We start from the raw sequence: 17601 nt of genomic DNA on the forward strand, positions 1-17601 counted from the left end.
TACTTACTTTGTCCAGGGCTATAAACGTGGCAGATCCAATTCCTGTTTTCTTTAAGAACTCCACACATTCCTGGGCAATATCGATTGTATCAACGACGATGTAGTCCAGGGCAGCACAAGATGATGAGACAGCAACGTCATACTTCTCATCGATAGCTCCCAAGTCTCCCTAAGAATTGAAGGGGAAATGGAGAGGGGGAGGCAGAAATGCTCTCATTATCTGGGCATCAATATTTTGTCTTGGTGGTGAGAGACACAACAAAACATTACAGACAATGAGATGAAAACTAATTATAACACTTTTTTTTTTTTTTTTTGCCAAATAACTTAAACCTTAGTTAAATTTTGTGAATTAAGGTCACACCCGACTTCTCCTGCACGCTGCTGTTTATGTCCTTCTCCTGTACTCAGTTCCATAATAGAATATGAATTATGCACTTAGAATTTCAAAAGCAGTAACTCTGACAAAGCACTGTGGTAGCAGTGGATTTCCTTTCTGCAGATAAATGGTACATTTTATATGCCAGTGTTTCGGTGAGGCAGTCTGGCCTACAAAATCATTTTGTCTATTCCGTGTGTGGTTCTACCATCGGTTTGCTGATAGCACCTCTCAGGTCAGAGCATTCCTGTACATGGCTCAGAAATGGTATCAGGTTATTGGAACATCTGAACCTCAGTCCTTCCTCTGGAAAGTGGTAACACAGCATAAAACAAAGCGGTGCCAGACAGCTGTGTGCTGCCACTTGAACTACATCCTTTACATTTGCCTATATCTCAGTTTTTCTAATAGACATGCATTGAGTGTTCTGAAACAGATTATATATATTATATATACTTTCGGGAGCAAGAGGGGCAAAGAAACAACAGCAGAATATACATGTATACATATATGTATATCAATATATGCATTGTTTAGTTCCAGAAAGAAAAAAGGAACAAAGAGCCCTACTTCAGCAACGTCTTCAGACCTTTACCTTATTCTACCTTTCACCTATTCACAGAAAAACTGCTCCTCCCCCATGAAGTTTAAGACAAAATCTGCAACAGCCTTTCACAACTTACCAGTCTCCCGTGTATTCCGGGAATACTCCCCGACCTCTTCTGCTCAAGCAGAGCCTCGAGCACTTTTCCTCGACTGCGGTGCTGTGCTAAAGAACTTTTGGCTTCTTCTACTTTTTGACGGAGATTTCGAACAAGATCCTGAGTGCTCAGTTCCTCTTCTTTAAGCTTCTCAAGCTTTTTCTCTTTCTAATGGGTACAAGAGCAGTGTCAGCCACAGGAAACCTTCTCTACTCTAGGACGTGGATTCATGGTAGTGTAAGCAGTGAATGCAGCCACAGGAAAACTGAGGTAGCAAAACATTCACCACAATGGCTGTTATTTGCACACTTGGAAACAGATACAACAGCTTCTGCATGTATGAATCAGGCTTACACAGAAGTATCAGGATTTTCCTTTCTACAAGGGGGGAGCATGAAGTGAAGTTCAAATGGCTCAGAAACAGCTATTCATTTATTCTACCACATCTAATTATTACATTTAAACCGGTTTCCTTGTAGAGATGCATGGGATTTAATTTCCCATGCTTCATGTTAATATTTTCTTAAACCAAAATAAGCTTAAAATCAGATACTTAACTTCAGTGGTTAATTAAGTATCTGAATGTAGTTGTTAAATGCCACGTGTGAAAGCTAGGTCTCACCTCCTTTAATTCCAGTTCAGCAGCAGGTAACTTTACTTCTATATCTTTAATAGCAGCCTTCCTTTGCTTAATAGTTTCAGAAGTATTCATCAGAGCCTCCTTTGCCTGGTTTAGCTGAGACACAGCAGAGTTATAGCGGGTGAGGTAGATATCGAGTTCTGCCTGCGCTACATCCATCTTTGAACGCGCATCATTCACCGTCTTACAAAACTCCATCAGCTCTTTCTCTTTGCCCTGCAAAAATGGATGTTACCAATCAAAACTCACCTGTGGGATTTACTGTATCAGTCATGCTGTGTGAAAGGTTCTTTTACTAGCAGGAAACAGATACAAAAGCCGTTCAATAGAAGAACAAATATATCTACATGATTTGGTTAACATATTCTTTATGGAAGCATTTTTTTCCATATAAAGAACACCGTGGAGTTTCCTTAAGCATTTCCATACAGGCTTTGTATCACCTTAACTTGAAGTTGCAGAGAACACTCCCAGTTAAATCTGTACTAAATTTGGACTAAATTTGTACAGATCAAAAGGAGAATGTGTTCAGTACAGGAAACTGACCTCGACATTTACAGAATAAATGTTCAGTCTCCAGATTGTTAACGATTGGGCAGCTAATATCAACAACAGTAAGTGTTGCAGTAGTTGTGTATGCATTGAAAGACGGACCACAGCTGTGTGAAAGGCTCAGAACACAGTGCTTCAAAATCCAATTCTAATTACTATTTTCAAGTAAACGTTGGCTTGAACATTTTGATGGCAGAAATTTCAAGTGCATTCTAGGACTGGAAGTGTAGATTTGTTTAATGTATGTGTATGAATTACAATGCTTAATAACTTATCACTACAAAAAGCAAACAACCTCATGAGAATGATTGAGCTCATTGTAAGTTCTCAGAATGAATTTCCCAGATATCCTCCATCAAACCAACGCATGGAACACCATCACAGAAATCGCATCCTCCTGCTGTTTTGTGCTCCTTCCCTTGCTCACTCCAAAAGCTGCACCTCGGTTAAAACAGAAAGTGTGCAAGACAACAAACCTCTTTTTCTTTCTGAATTTCTCGTGTTTCTTCTTTAAGACTACTCATAATCTGCTTCAGTTTTTCTTCTTCTTTGTCTTTTGCCTTTTCAAGAAGCTCTTTCTTAGATGTTGCGTCGCTGATGGTTTTTTCATTATTGGTAGGAATGCTTTTCAGTTCTTCCACCTACAGGAGGACAAAATCAGCTCCCTCTTCAACTGAAACAAACCAGTTTGGCTGCATCTTTAAACACCGCCTTGAAGTTAGTGATCAGCAAACAAAAACCCAGCTGACAAATGGCGAAATATCAGGGGAAAAAAAATGAGAACATGTTTAACCCTTCTCTGTTGCACAAAGTAGAAGTGATGTCCTTTGTTACTGTTATGCAGCTGCATAACGTTCTTATCTACAGCAACCGAGCGCATCTCTTTATGTAAAGCAATCTGCACTTCACTCTACCTTTTCTTTGTCCTTCTGAAGTTGCTTCTCCAGTTTTTTAGCCCTGCTTTTGGCATGCTTCAGTTTTTCCCTTACTTCAACATCCTGCAAATCCAACTGAGTAAATTTCTTCTTGTTGTCCTCTATTGACACCGTAATTTTATCAATTTTCCTAGAAGGGAAAGAAGAAAGGACTATCTACTGCATGCCTTAAAAAAATCACATTAGCAGAACCTGGCTTACTAAGTGAGCATGCTGGATTTAAACCTATACTGGTCAGTACTGTGAGAAGCAGCATCCAACACTCGCTGTGTTCAGTGCTTTCCCCAGGGCACTGATTTTTCATCGGAACAAACAAATTAAATGATGTTAAACACATTTTCAGAAACTATTTTTCTCCTTTGCTAACATTTGTAATTTATAACTCAAATCGCTTGGATCTCAGAAGATGAGAAGGTTCCCACTGCGCTCACAGGAAGCTTTAGTAACCAGACAGAAGGAAAATGCAAATCACAGATAAGAGGTTCATAAGTAAACCAGAGACAAATGCAGGAACACCCATGTATTGAAGCTGTTCTGATGTGTGTATAAAAACCTGAGGGAAATCTTCCAGCTATATTTTGTAGTCAGCAAGACAACGTAGTTTGTACTTCTAAATCCATAAAACCCTGCCATTTTATTAGCATTAATGGTGGCTGTTCCCAGATTTCTGCAGGAGAATCAACTCGCAGAACACCAAATAAATGCAATGAGAATATTTTAAAATTCATTTACTTGGAAATATCATTTAATTCATGCCAGAAATTGTCCTTAAGACGCTCTGCTCATCAGGTAATTTAAGCAAAAATACAGCCACCACAGCCTCTCCATGACTAGTGAAAGCTGGACGGGACTCCCAGGGATGCTCATGTCCAACTGCTGGGGAAATGTGAGCTTTTTTTCTGAAAATCCTTGGAATTTGAACTGTCAATAAGCAAAACATACAATTCAGCGCTCTTAGCTTACAGTCCTATAGCTGGAGTACTTACTTCTCAAGATCTTTTAAAGCTTTGCTCTTGCTTTTCATTTCTTCTGCAAGTTTACTGCTCTTCTCATTAATGTCTTTAGTTTCTTTCTGTATATTTTCTTTCTGTGCTTCCAAATCGTTTATTCTTTTCTGTAGGTCATAGCTAAAGAAATCCAACCAAACAGTATTAAGAAAAAAAATTTCCCCATGAAATAAACATTTTAAGTGACGAATAAGAAGTCAATAATGTCAAGTATTATATCCTAATACAAATTATTGAGTAACGTTGCCAATTTGATACAGAACAGCAAGGAAATCTTATGCTTTTTGACACCTCACACAAAAAAACAAACAAGTAGATTGCTTGAAGCTTCTAAGTATGACGCTGTAAGAGGTGCCATTCTTTGGAAGACAATGAATGTGATCTATTATTATACAAAAAAGTTCAACATAATAACTCAAAAAAGCCAAGATCTCTATCCACGTGCTGCTCGACTGACTCTGAATGGCGATCCAGAACAACCCAATATTTCTAATCACATACCTGGAAACACCCCCGCATGAAAGCCAAATCAAAACTTCAGTTACTTACATGTAGTACTGACAGATGTGGTTTTTCTCTTTAAACATCTTGTTTTCCAAGGAAAGAAATTCGATGGCTTTATTCTTGTCCCCTTCTAAGGCATCCTTTTCTTTTTCCACCATTTTAACTCTATTCAACTAGACAAACAGTCAAAGCTGGATTTTAATGCTGGCAGTATGGAACAATGAAACAAGAAATCATGAGGACAAATAAGCCCCAGAACTTTCTCAGGTCCCACCTTTGGAGAGATGCCATCCCACAGTTAACTCTGCAAGCAATGGAGTAGTGCAGACTTTCTGAAGTATGAGATGACTGTCTGCTGCAGACTGCACTGTAAGGGCAACTCCAAAGTAAGAGAGCTAAAAAGGAACCCTATGGATGCTGGGAGCAGCTCTTGCAAACCAAGGAAAATGCACGTGAGCAACAAAGCGGAGTTACAGAGGAGCCAGCATTTCCAATAGCCCTTTTCAGGTTAAATCCTGTGACTACAAATCTTTGGGTTTCCTTTACAACTTTACAAAAACAGAATCTGCCAAGGACACGAATAAAATAGAACTTGTATATTTTACTACATTTAGAACTGACTGTGTAAGTAAAATGCCATGAAAGCAATGTCTAAAACAGATCTCTGTAGCTCAAGTCACAGCTAATTTTCTGTATTTATAAGCATCCTCTCATGAAGTTTCACATCACCTTGGCATCACTGTTTCTCCCCCTCATCCTATCTTCCTTGGCATAGGTTACGTTTCCCTCCTGCTTAATCTATTTGCTACTTTGCAGTGGGACAAAGGCAGACATGACTCCATCTATATGTATTCAGCTGATCAGTTTCGCTCCTCATTCCGAGCAGAAGCAGGTAACGCACTTGGATACAACCAAAGAGATGATCAGCAGATAAGATCCTGGCTTCCAACTCAAACATTCAGACCTTTGGGAATCAGAAACCAACTTCTTAAGTGCTTAAAGAAGGGCAACTGATGTCAACTGCGCACTTCTTTTATATATGAGGGAAACATCAGATGCAAGAAAGACAACTCAAAAGTTCTCTGTGCTTCTACTTGCACAGAGTCCCAAATCTTTAAAGAGTCTTTATGTTAACTGCTTTTCTAAAAGTTCACATAAGGAGACACTGCAAGTTCATCCCTTAATTTATAATGCAAACTTACTTTTCTAAGACTTACCTTTTCTCCCCTCTGTTCATTTAAAGTCTCTACTCTGCGACAAAGAGTTTGAATAGGATCTCTCAGTCGTGCAGAACCTATCAGATCTTCCAGGTATTCCAGCATGCCTTCATCATGTTCAGTCTGGCCTTTGGGTTTCATCATTGCAATCTGTTCAACTTCCCCCTTGGAAAAAAAAGGTTTAATGTTTTCTTCTTTTCTTTTTTTTCCCGAGGGGCAGTGATAGAACATTGCAAATATACAGCAGGGATGCAGGTGTACGAGTACACGGCAAGCAGAGACTGCTGAAGCTCACAGTCAGGTTTAAAATTTGCTGTTTCTGTAAAGATTCAAAATGTTTTCCCCCAACCTACAAAAAGAAGGAAAGAAGGAAAGAAGGAAGCATCTCCTCCAGGCTGTGCAGCACCCAGAGTCGTGAGTTACACAGATCAGGAGTTAAGTCCTTGAAGATTCCCATTAGGAAACAGAAGGTCCATAAATCTCGTCTGATGGCTGAACTGCACCTGTAACTGCTACAACCACGGCTTGTTTGTTGGGAGAGAAACAAAGCCAAGTGTTAGACTCCATCCTCCGCTAAGTATGGCATTAGCTTTAAATTGTTAAGCTTAACACTGATGTGATTTCTTACAGAATAAGAAAGATTAAATTGAGACAAGGACATTTATTTTGCTGATGTTATCATTACTCAATTAAAAAATATATCCACTATCAATATCTTACATTTAGGACAGAGCAGCATTAAATCTTTCAAAGTAAGGATTATATGTCATAATGAGATGCTATACATTAGAAGGAACAAGAACCTGAATATACATGTATTGAATTGGAGTTCAGAATAAAGATGTGGATGCAAAAATTAACCAGTGAATTCTGAGCACAAACTGCTCACTCCTGAAAAACCTGAGCCGTTATTAGATGTACAAGAGACAACCTGTTAGTAAATAGATGAGCACTACTGCATTGCACAGCACTGGCACTGAGCAGGATTGGGGACAGATGCTTAAACCTGTGAAATAACAAACTCTATGACAACTGAAATTTAGTTCTAGGACTGATAAATGTAGATTTATATTCTAGCTTTCAATTTCAGTATGTTCAAACACCTGAAATCTGCGTACAGAGACCAAAACATACTCCAGAACTGTCACTGCTTTGTGTTGAGCTTCAGCTGGAGACAAGCATCTACTGAAGCACGGACAAGGAACAAATTCTTAAGACACAGAGGAGATGCAGTGATTAATGAGACTGCAGGAAAACCAAAAGGGACCATCACTGAAGTCAGCAGTGCAGAACATTCCCATGCAAGCACTGCAAACCAGCCCTGTAACTGGCTATAGAAGCGGAGGACAAGGTACTGCTGAGCGCTGCCCATGAGATGCATTAGCACTGCTTGCAGAAGCAGCTTCCTTGCACTCTGTCAGCACACAATGACACCTAGTGGCACTGTCATTTTCTTCCAGCTGATAAATACCATTCAGCTGAGCAGAGGGAACATGGGAAGTTTTGCAAAACGAGAAGCCCTATTTGTTAAGTTACGAATCTTTCTGAAACGTAAGAAATTCCCACATCGGGGTAAAACAGAAATGAGGGGTTTTTTTAGTTGGTTTTGTTTTGCTGTTTTCTTGTTTAAAAACTCCAGAAGTCACACACATCCAGGCTGTTATTTCTGATCATTGCTGTTCATGAGAAGCCTCAACATTTTTGAAATAAAACCTTAAACTCTTTGGACTTCTTATGGATATCATAAAGGCAGTTTGTTTAATAACGCAGCTGCACAATTCCAATCACACCCATCGCTGTGGAATTATCACAAATCTCCATTTTGTTTCTTCTCGCATTAAAGAGCTTCCTGTGTTTACACCCGAGGAAAAACCATCACTGCAAAGATCTCCTGTTAGACATCACAAAGGTCAGTGCTGCAGTCCGACTTGTGCTTTTTTCCCCCTCATTCCCTCTGCCTTCCCACCACCCCCTCCCCATTTCTTTCCCACTGATGCTGTATTTAACACAGGCGCAGATGCTGTCATTCACCCTGTGTGGACAAGGAAGGGACGTAAGCCAACATTTGTTCATGACCTAATTCAGACCAATTAACCCTCTTTAAATCATGACTGTTAGTAGATGTGAGGGTATCTCCATAGCTTACCAATGTAAAGTTTTTACATTGGTAAATTACAATGTTTTTAATGACATAGCACACTACTAACAAAGCTTAATTCTGTATTTGGCTCTATCATCTCACAAATTAGGAAATCAGAGTTTTGGTTGTCTGTGGCAAAATAATGTATTGCCATAGAACCAGGGAGTAAAGTTCAGGCAATACAGCAGTGATTGTTTTGAAAGGATGAAGTGAATTGGGTGACTGGTGAGGAGATGATGAACATAAGTGGAAGCCGTCAGGCTGAGTGCACCAACTGCGTGTGCACCAACTGTGTGTGCAACTCCTCTGCTGCACAAGAAGCAACAAGTTTATCACTGGATTTTCTTCAGCTTACAGGAAAATATTTAATTGGTGCAATGTACTTAAACGTTTGGATTCTTTTCTTATCGAGGGTGAGAGTGAAAACATTTAGAACATATAAATAATGGGCTCACAGCAGTATTGAGGTGCATTTAATGTTTAAGTTGTTTTCCAGGTTTTATGTTAAGAAATCAGCTCGGTCCATCCCTACAGCCATCACTACGAGATTAAAAGGCTCCCAGCCGTTGTCACCAACAGAGGAAGCTGAAGCTGCCCGCAGAGAGCAGGTAACGACACTGACAGCAGGAAAAAGCATTCGGCAGCTTTGCATTGTCAGAACTTAATATAGGCAATGTCACTGTTTCCTAACTTTAACTGTGCACCTTGCTCGATCCAAAGCTATTTGCACTGCATCAGAAATACACCCTTGCCCTTATCTAGTAAAAGATCTTTCTAAATACGGCCAGCATTTCTGAAAGTGAAACCAAGCAGGCAGAGGCAGACACTTGTTGGGAAGCTGTGTGCCCTGACATGTTTCTTATCAAAGCTGTTGAGCTTACATTAAGAAGTCTCAATACTGACCACCAGGAAATGTCTTCAGCTGTTCCCCTCAGCTACCTGCCCCTGCACACACTGCTGAGAGGAGAGGGAGCAATAAGGGAAAAAACTGACATTAATCCTCTGAGCGGGAAAGACAATTGAAATGGATGTTAATGCTCAGAAACCAGCAATGCTGGCAAACAGCAACAAAGGACTGAGCCCAGACTGCAAATCCTGGGCTGCTGGCACAGGAGCAGAGGCAGCCAGCTCAAACACTGTATAGCACACGTACCAGTAACAAGTTCCACACATTTTCTGTTAGTGATCAGAAAACAATTATTAATGCATTTTGATAGAGCTATTTAATCTTAAAGCCATTTCCTCTAATCACAGTCATGTCAAGGAACCTGGAAGCAGATGATCCCACCTCCCCTCACAGCTAAACTGTCAAGGACACCAACTATTGTACTATCATTATGTTTGAGACACTTTCTAAATGCAAATTTCTATTGTGACATCAGTAGAGCAAGAAGGCATTCAAAGAGCTGCTGTTAATAAAACAGCTCAGACTCAGATCAGCACAAGGTAGAGGAGCAGCAGTGAGTGCCCGGGCCCACTCTGCCTACTGAGATGAAGACCATGAGCTGCAATGGGTGGATGTGCACAGCCAAAGGGGTGACACAATCAGTGCTCTCCTACTCTTTGACAGGCACGAGGCTGACAAGTGTCTATTCTGGGCTCTGTGCCTTTTGCAAGTTGAACTCGCATCCTTTGAGTGTTTGGGGAATACATTCAGTGCAAGACATGTAATATAGACTGAATCCAATTTAATTTCATTATTTCCATTGCATGCACACTTCTGTGCTTATGTCAGGCTAAAACTCTCATTAGGACAAACATCTCTCATGGTGCATACAGCTGAATTAAGTGGCGACATTCCAATGCCACGTGCAATTTTCTAGCACCAACCTGTGAAGGGTGAGAACTTCATCTCCTGCACAGCTCCAGAGCTGGACAGTGAAACGCCTCAACTCTCAATCACCGCATTTCATAGAATTACTGCCCTTGTTTTCTCTGAAATTACTCACTTCTTAAAACTGCTGATTTCTCAGAACAGAAAGCTCAAAATCTGCCTTTACCCAATATTCATCCACAGAAATTTTGAATGCAGAACAAGGTCAAAGTGCTCAATGAAGAAAACATTCAACCTACTCATTAAGTTACCTTTCTGCAACTCTTACCCCGCGTTTTGACACTGCAGGTTAGTTTTCACTTCTGTGGAGAACTCCCAGTCTGATGCTCTTGGCAGACTGCAGCATCACGTTCGTGCAGCCTCCGTTCAGACTGAGCAGGCTCTGTGGCCTGAAGGGTTCTAAGGGTACTAGGCATGAACAGCGTAGCACACTAATCCTAACACTGCCATTACTCAGCTTCAAACAGTGATAAAATCAGAGGTTAATTTGTGCTGCATACAAACAGAAGCAGTTCTGTCTGTCATCATGCTGGAATTAAGGAGTTCCAGAGCACAGCCTTCAGATTCCATTTTGAACTCCTGGTACGAAAGGAGGCAACAGCAGCAAAAAGCCTTTTAACTTCTACTGAAAGCAGTTTTAAACCTCTTCATGGAGGATGGAACAACATTTTTTTGTTGTGACCATAATTCTGCATTAGGAGCAGGGGTCTCAGGGTAACCAGTGCAGAGCTGCTCACCTGTGATGCCTCCACTCCTCTAAAGCCTGGGAAAAATATGAAGATGGGATCGTGCAATGAGTTTTGTCAACTCAACTGTGAATGCAGCACTCACTGATCTACTTTGTTAGGGGCTCCACTCCTAAGATTTAACTGATCTGAAATTTATTCTGCTGTGATAATGAAGAACAGCTTAAGAGAAAACAGCCCCTAAGAGATGCAGTCCCATACACTGGGGAAAACATTTCATGTGTCAATACATCACCGAGACTCCAAGTGAAGCACTGCTATGGGGCAGGACTGCTCACTGCTGGCACTTCAGCTGCTCTTGAGAAGAATACAAATATTTGGTATCTTCCATGGAACTTCAATGTGCTTAATCATTTGAATCCAGGCTTTAAAATAAATCAATAGTCACACAACAGTGATGCTAGGAATTTAGATAAATGGTTCACGTAGCTTTTCTTTTTGCTTACATTCTCCCCCCCCCGAGGTGCTGCGCAGCACCAAAGCCTTCTTCAGATTGTGCAAAGAAAGAGCATTGCAAATGGGGAGCAGCTCTTCATTTCGATAACCCTGCAACTTTTTTCCCCTAGTACTACCAATATATCTATTCAACTTGCTTACTAAATTAACTGATTAAGTGCATTACAGCTTGCAACTTTATGGCATTACCTGATTCTGCTTCATTTATCCCACTGACTTAAGCAATATGCAAATACAGACAACGCTCATCCTTTCATTTATCTTTGTCAGGTAATACAAGAATAATGGTTGTCTGTGAGTATATTATATATCCATGCATTAAAAAAAAAGCATTTAATGTAAGCATGCTGGATTTTAAAAATTAAAGCATTAAAGAATGAACATTTGTTCCTTCCAAGGGCTATTAGAGTTAGTAGGGAAGTTCATACCACACTAAGCTTAAAAACAATGTGATTTTCTATATATCAGACAGGTGACCAGCAGAACTCATCCTTTAAGCACTGAACTGAGGCAAACAGTGGAGTTGTAGCCAGCACATCCAGAACACCAAGGAAGCAGTGCCTGCAGCTGTATCAGCCAACTGTACATCAGTGTTCTGTGGCAAATCACAGCAGTGCTATTAGAACGCTACTGTAGCTCTGATTGAAGAAAAGCACGTACCAATCAAGAATGGAAACTGAGTTATAAGGTGGAACGGCAGCCAAAACTGATGAAGCACAAGGCAAACTTCACTTAACATCACCGTAAGGTTTAGAATTTCACATCTTACTTTAGAGAACGAAGGTGTATTTCAGTTTCTCCCTTAAAATGCAAAGCATTCCTTCCAGGCAAGGGGAACATGGACAAGAGACTGTCCAAGTATTTCACCAGTCTGCTACAGGAGTCAGAAATAACTGCACGGGGCTTCTCAGCACAAGAAGCAACGGCACACTGTGTGAAGCTGATAACACTATGGATTTATTTGCGGGAGAAGCTGCCTTAGAACATTTAGAATGTTTGCTATAAAACCTGTATTTCTAAAGAGTCAGTTTCCAGGATATTCCTGTCCGTGTTATTTCTCTGGGCTTTTATTCTAACCTTGAAATTAGCATCAGAACAAGCAACAATACTGAACTACTGCCACCAAGGTTCAGGTGCTTCTGTTGCACAGCTCCAGTGCTGCATGGTTGGTTGGCAAACATGAAGAAGAGAAAGTATCAAATTCTCACCTTCACTCTCTACCTTCAAAGATTAGCGATATAAAATAGGGGAGAAATCAAGAAAGGCAAGTAAGTAATAAGCACAAATACACAAGTCTACAATGCCTCTACTACCCAAAGATGAAGGCAAACTCACAGCCTGTTACACAACACTCAGTTGTTTGCACAGAACTACTGTTCTGCATTCTGGAAATCATTTCAAAGTAGCCTTTGTCAAGCTGTTCACACATCTGTCTAATTTTAGAAGCTTTCTTAAGGACATTCTTGTATTTAATACAAGAATACAAATTGAGTGCAAGTCTAGAGTCGCTTTGGAATCAACATCAGTTACCGGGAATCCAACCTACAGTGTTTGACTGTTATAAGATTCTTGCCATGTTCTACCTCAAACTTAACCCAGCACTCAGTTACATTGGATAAGTGCATTTTACATCCTCTTCCCATATTTTCCTATTTTTCTGGAAAAAAAAAAACAAAAACAAAAAACATTGCTTATGACGCTGCACTGGAATTTGTAAAATAAAAATCACATTAATTGCCAAGAAATTCTGACAGCAAAGAATTCGCTTTGAAATCGCATGTACTGAAGTCTTAGCATGTCTCTTGCAGCTCCATATTCACTTCAGTATCAAGTATTTTAACCAAGGAAGTGATTCTGTACTCTGAATCAAATGTAAAGCTTCCACTTTTACATACTATTTTATTCAAATGACACTTTTAGTTGATTACACTGGTTCTAATTCTTCCTACCTCTTCAGCTCAGCTGCCCTTGAAATTTCTAGAACAAAACTCTCTTCACCACTTTTGGCAGCATTGATCTCCATTTATAAATCCCAGTAGAGCTTTTTTAGCTCGTGCTCTATTTGGATGCTCCAGCTCAGATGTTGGTGTGCCTCATTAGGAGAGCAGCCCTCAACCATCGGGAACTTCTGGCTTATCTCAAAGCAAGAAGAAAATCTGCTCCCCCCCACTTCCTTCCCTGCACACTGAAGGAGTGACTCCTATGTTTCCACAAAGCAGCAGGAGAAAACCTTGACTAAATTTCCTCTCCTGCAGCATAATCTTGCCACAAGACAAGACCGATCTGTGCATTAAATGCTGCTGTCCCAATCAGTTTAAAAATAAAAAAAAATCATACATGAAATCACTGCAGCTATTCACACTTGCATCAGATTACATGAGAAATTTTTAATTGTCTGTCAAATACATTTAAATAACACTAATCAGCACAAGAAAAAATAGTTTGAAAAAACAGGTTCAGGTTGATTTCAGTTCATAAAAGTCTGCTTCTATTTAGTAGAAAACAAATTCAGGTTTTCTAATTCTTAGTATTGTTTCTGCAATGTTCATCCATATGGGCACTGCTTGCAAAATTCCATTTTCTGTTTACAAAGTTGATATTAACTGAACTCCTCTTACCTTGAAAGATAACAAAGCCAATTTCAGCAGGTGGTAGCAGTTGCTGTCTGGTTTGTTTCGCTCCCCAGACCTCCTGCCCCATGGGTGTCCTTAACTGACATCCCCTCAATCTCTCCCCATTAGTTTAATAATTCCTTAGGGACAACCAGCTACAAGAGAGAGGCTGGGATTTCTTTCTGGCCTCGAGGTTGGCCTCTTCAGAGGACTCACTATTGAGCAACAGCAAACACACTTACCTTCAGAGCCCTGCTCAACCTGGCTGGGCAAACCTACCCAAGCTTTCTGTGTATAGACATTGATGTTCCAAATATTAAAAAAAAAAAAAAAAAAAAAAGCTAAATTAATAATTTTATTTGTTCTTCTTTACAGATAAACGAGTTACTCAAGTGTGGAAGGCAGGAACCGATAGCAGTAAGATGACAGATATCACAGATATTAGCACAATGCTCAGCATACTTAAAAAACAAAGATGCATTTTTTTTTCCTGTTGCAGTTTCAGGCTGTGGCAGCCTCATTAGCAGTGCACCACACAGTTTTCTGTTCCCTAAGTGCTAAAAAGCATATAGCAATTTATTAAAAACAAAATACACAGCAATACAACTTAAGCATTGCAGAAGTGACAAACTCCTCCTGTTAATTGTTGGCAGCAACACACAGTAACCAAACCCATTCCTTTAAAACAAGATTTTTTTCCAATTAACTAATTCAGGCACAGAATTTCTAACATTTCTAGAACTGCCCAATATCATTGTTTTCCCACAGGCATTTCTGGTGCTGTTACTCAGCAAAATCAACTGGTTGATTCCAAGATTCTCAGGATGGCATCACAAGTACCTGCTCCACTCTCTACTCAACTCGCAGAACAAATGGTTCTGGCCCAAGCTTTCAGAGTGGCACCCAGATGCACCCAGTGAGCCACGTGAGAGACTGCAGAGCAAGGTGGAGAAAAGAAAGAAAAGCAAAAAGAAAGCAGCCTTCTGAAATGCAAGTATTTGCTATTGAATAATGCTAAGTGTGGCAGCAGGGCACTAACCAAGTATCTCAGAGTGCTACTTATAGGACTTGTTCTCTTACAGCATTTCCTTTAGTGTTAGAGAATGCTTTCTCACAGACTGAAAACAGCATTTGATAACAAATGTATGTTAATTACACCCAAACGAAAGTCAAAAACCAAAGAGGTGCGATTTATTTTCAAAGTGAAATTATTTGAGCTCAATATGCTCAAAAAATACAACTTGAGAGAAGCAAAAGTGAAATAGAACTGTCACTTATTGCTCAGACTGGAAATAATGTAATTTGAAAAGGAGTAGGGAAAAGGGGCAATCCCTGTGATAGCAGCAGGCAGCCTTGGCTTCCTGGTATGGCCTTGTTTACTTCTATCATTTTTACTACTTGGGCTTCGATGTTTTTCTGTCACTGTGCAGAAATAGTCACATTTTCCAGATGGAAATTACTAGTTTTCCATTGCCTGATGAATAGAATTCACTTAAAAAATAGATTATTTAATAATAATAAAAATCACACAGCCACATGCTCAAGGAGTCACACCAAATAAACAGAAAATCTCTCTGGAGTTTCCTTACAGTTCATTGTAACACATTATCCACAAAGTTCAGAGCAAAGAAAGGATAAAAAAAATGGTGGGAAGCATCACTTTGTGTCTTAACATCACTCGTATCAGCCCTGATTTCCCATTATACAGATGAAAAGCATGAAACTCGAGCTTTTAGGAACAAGTATGTCCTCCCCATGGGAAACAATTAATAGAAGAAGAAAACAAACCACATTTGGGGAGAAAAGTAAAAACTAAAACAGCCATTTAGCAGCAGTCCCTGTGAAACGCTGCCTTCCCCTCCCAGAGCAGAAGGGCACTGCAGCACTCAGCTTGGGATGCTTCTGCACCATCATTTCTACCATATTTGACTGCAGTTTTTCTCTTTTTAACAATGTTCCTAAAATGATTTTTCTGAATAACAACTTTATTATAACTAATATATATTACCAATAGTTTTATTGGAGATACTTCTCACTTGAAAACCAAAAAACACAAGAAGAAAGTGCTGAATGGAATAATTAATTGGCACAAATACTTCAAAAACAGATATATCCTCTTTTTGTGGGTGTAACTGTAAGAAGCAGACTTGAGGAAGTGAAGCAAACACAGCTACCTATCTCAAATATTTGCCTTTTTGTGTTAGAGGGGAACTGGAAGCTCCTTTGACAAAAACAGTCTTAAAATCATCTCTGTTGCAAACTGTCAGATCTCAGGAGGCTTCCACTGCTCACTCATTTTCTAGGCCAAAATCCTTCAGAACAGATTTGTGACATTCTTGTAATAGCAGTGAAATAATTATGGGTAATTGCAGATGTGTGTACCCCATGGACCCTTTAAGTGTGTCCATCAAGTACTTTAACTCAGTTCACATCTAAAGTGACTGGCTGGCACGAGTAAAATCCTCCATTTTTATTTAAGCACTAGAAAAGTGTGTTTGCCTTCAGCCTGTCTGTGTTTTACACAGCCAGCACACACCAGCAAGCTTTAGAACTTTAAACCCCAATGTGAGAAGAAATGATATCATATTCACAGACTCTATTATTTTTATAGCATGAGCTGTAAAAACTGCAGCTTTTTAATATGCACCTTGAATTGGCTACAAACCTGCTGTGCTTTGAGTCCCCTGCAGTTGTTAAACGAGTGTAAATGAGAAGTAAATGGGTTTTTTCTTGCCTTCAATTTTATACAGTTATTTTTAATATACATACTTCTGCAGTAAAACCACGTCTATAGATGAGAACTGTAGATAACTTAATAGTAGTATCATTAAGTTAATATTGATGCACCTTTATCTAAAGTATAAACAAGTTGCTGAATCTCTGCCACGCTTAAGCAGCACAATAATATTGGGGTTTAAGGTTTATTTTACTACACCAATATTTACGTGCTGCTAGGGCGGAACAAGTATCACAACTCTTCTATTCATCCACATGTCAGGAGCACTGATTCATTAACAGAAAAATTTATATTAGTGTCTTCAACTGTTTATCTTCCTTAAATTTCTAAAGCAGCAAATAATGATTCGCATCTTCACTACAGCATGCAAACCATGATGTGCTGCTAGAGTACTTTAAGGCCTCACAACTAAACAGCATTTTGGTAACTACACCTGGAAATACAGCTTTAATAAAAACAGGTTTTATTCACACACCAACCTGTAAAATCAAGAATCTGTTATGGTCCAGGTCGATTCCGTGACTTCGCAGAAGAATACCAACATCTTTGAATGTTGACTTCTTTCCATTGATGTGGTATACTGAAGAATTATCTCTAAAGGCAGTTCTAGATACACAAAAATTGCTGTTAGGAATGACTTCATAATCATCTCCTTCCTGTTATGAGGAAAAACAAAGCCAGAAATACAATTAGTATCTCGTAGGTTCACCTCACATTTCACCATTTTACCAGTTAAGGTTTTAAATCAGGATCCACTTAAATGATGTGCACCTCAAAAAAAAAAAATTCAGCTCTAGACCAAAAAAAAAGAAAAAGCCTAAATCTGCATGATCCTCATGTGCTGCATCCCTCATCTCTAATACCAGCTTTTGCTTTAAAAATACTTAATTTCTTCTCTTTACCAGGGCTGCACATCACAAAAGACCTACTTCAGCTTTAAAGTGGCTGTTGTATCCTGCCCTTTCAATTTTAGATCAGGAAGCTTTGAATGATTTGCTACTGTCTGCAATTAAGCTCCCTCTTTATAGTGCTAGAAAGCTGCTTTTTGCTGAGTAGTTCTAAAAAGAAACTGCAGGAGATAAAAAAGCAAAATATTAAAGATGTGACAAACATGAGGTCATCAGCTTCAAAACATCACTTC

The 17601-nt window shown here is 39.5% G+C and overlaps 1 protein-coding gene across 3 annotated transcripts in view; it reads right to left on the reverse strand.

Annotated features, from left to right (window-relative positions):
- Positions 1-17601, reverse strand: part of SMC4 (structural maintenance of chromosomes 4) — a 29501-nt gene that overhangs the window by 6908 nt on the left and 4992 nt on the right. For all 3 annotated transcript variants that reach the window (XM_015872074.2, XM_015872072.1, XM_015872073.2), the window contains exons 5-13: positions 16940-17116; positions 5936-6100; positions 4764-4891; positions 4194-4334; positions 3187-3337; positions 2749-2913; positions 1703-1936; positions 1063-1248; positions 8-169 (exon numbers count right to left, since the gene is read on the reverse strand). In XM_015872074.2, the coding sequence (XP_015727560.1) occupies positions 8-169; positions 1063-1248; positions 1703-1936; positions 2749-2913; positions 3187-3337; positions 4194-4334; positions 4764-4891; positions 5936-6100; positions 16940-17116 (1509 nt within the window). The remainder of the gene's footprint in view (positions 1-7; positions 170-1062; positions 1249-1702; positions 1937-2748; positions 2914-3186; positions 3338-4193; positions 4335-4763; positions 4892-5935; positions 6101-16939; positions 17117-17601) is intronic.

The sequence above is a fragment of the Coturnix japonica genome, chromosome 9 (assembly GCF_001577835.2).
Source record: "Coturnix japonica isolate 7356 chromosome 9, Coturnix japonica 2.1, whole genome shotgun sequence".
In the NCBI taxonomy this organism is placed as follows: domain Eukaryota; kingdom Metazoa; phylum Chordata; class Aves; order Galliformes; family Phasianidae; genus Coturnix; species Coturnix japonica.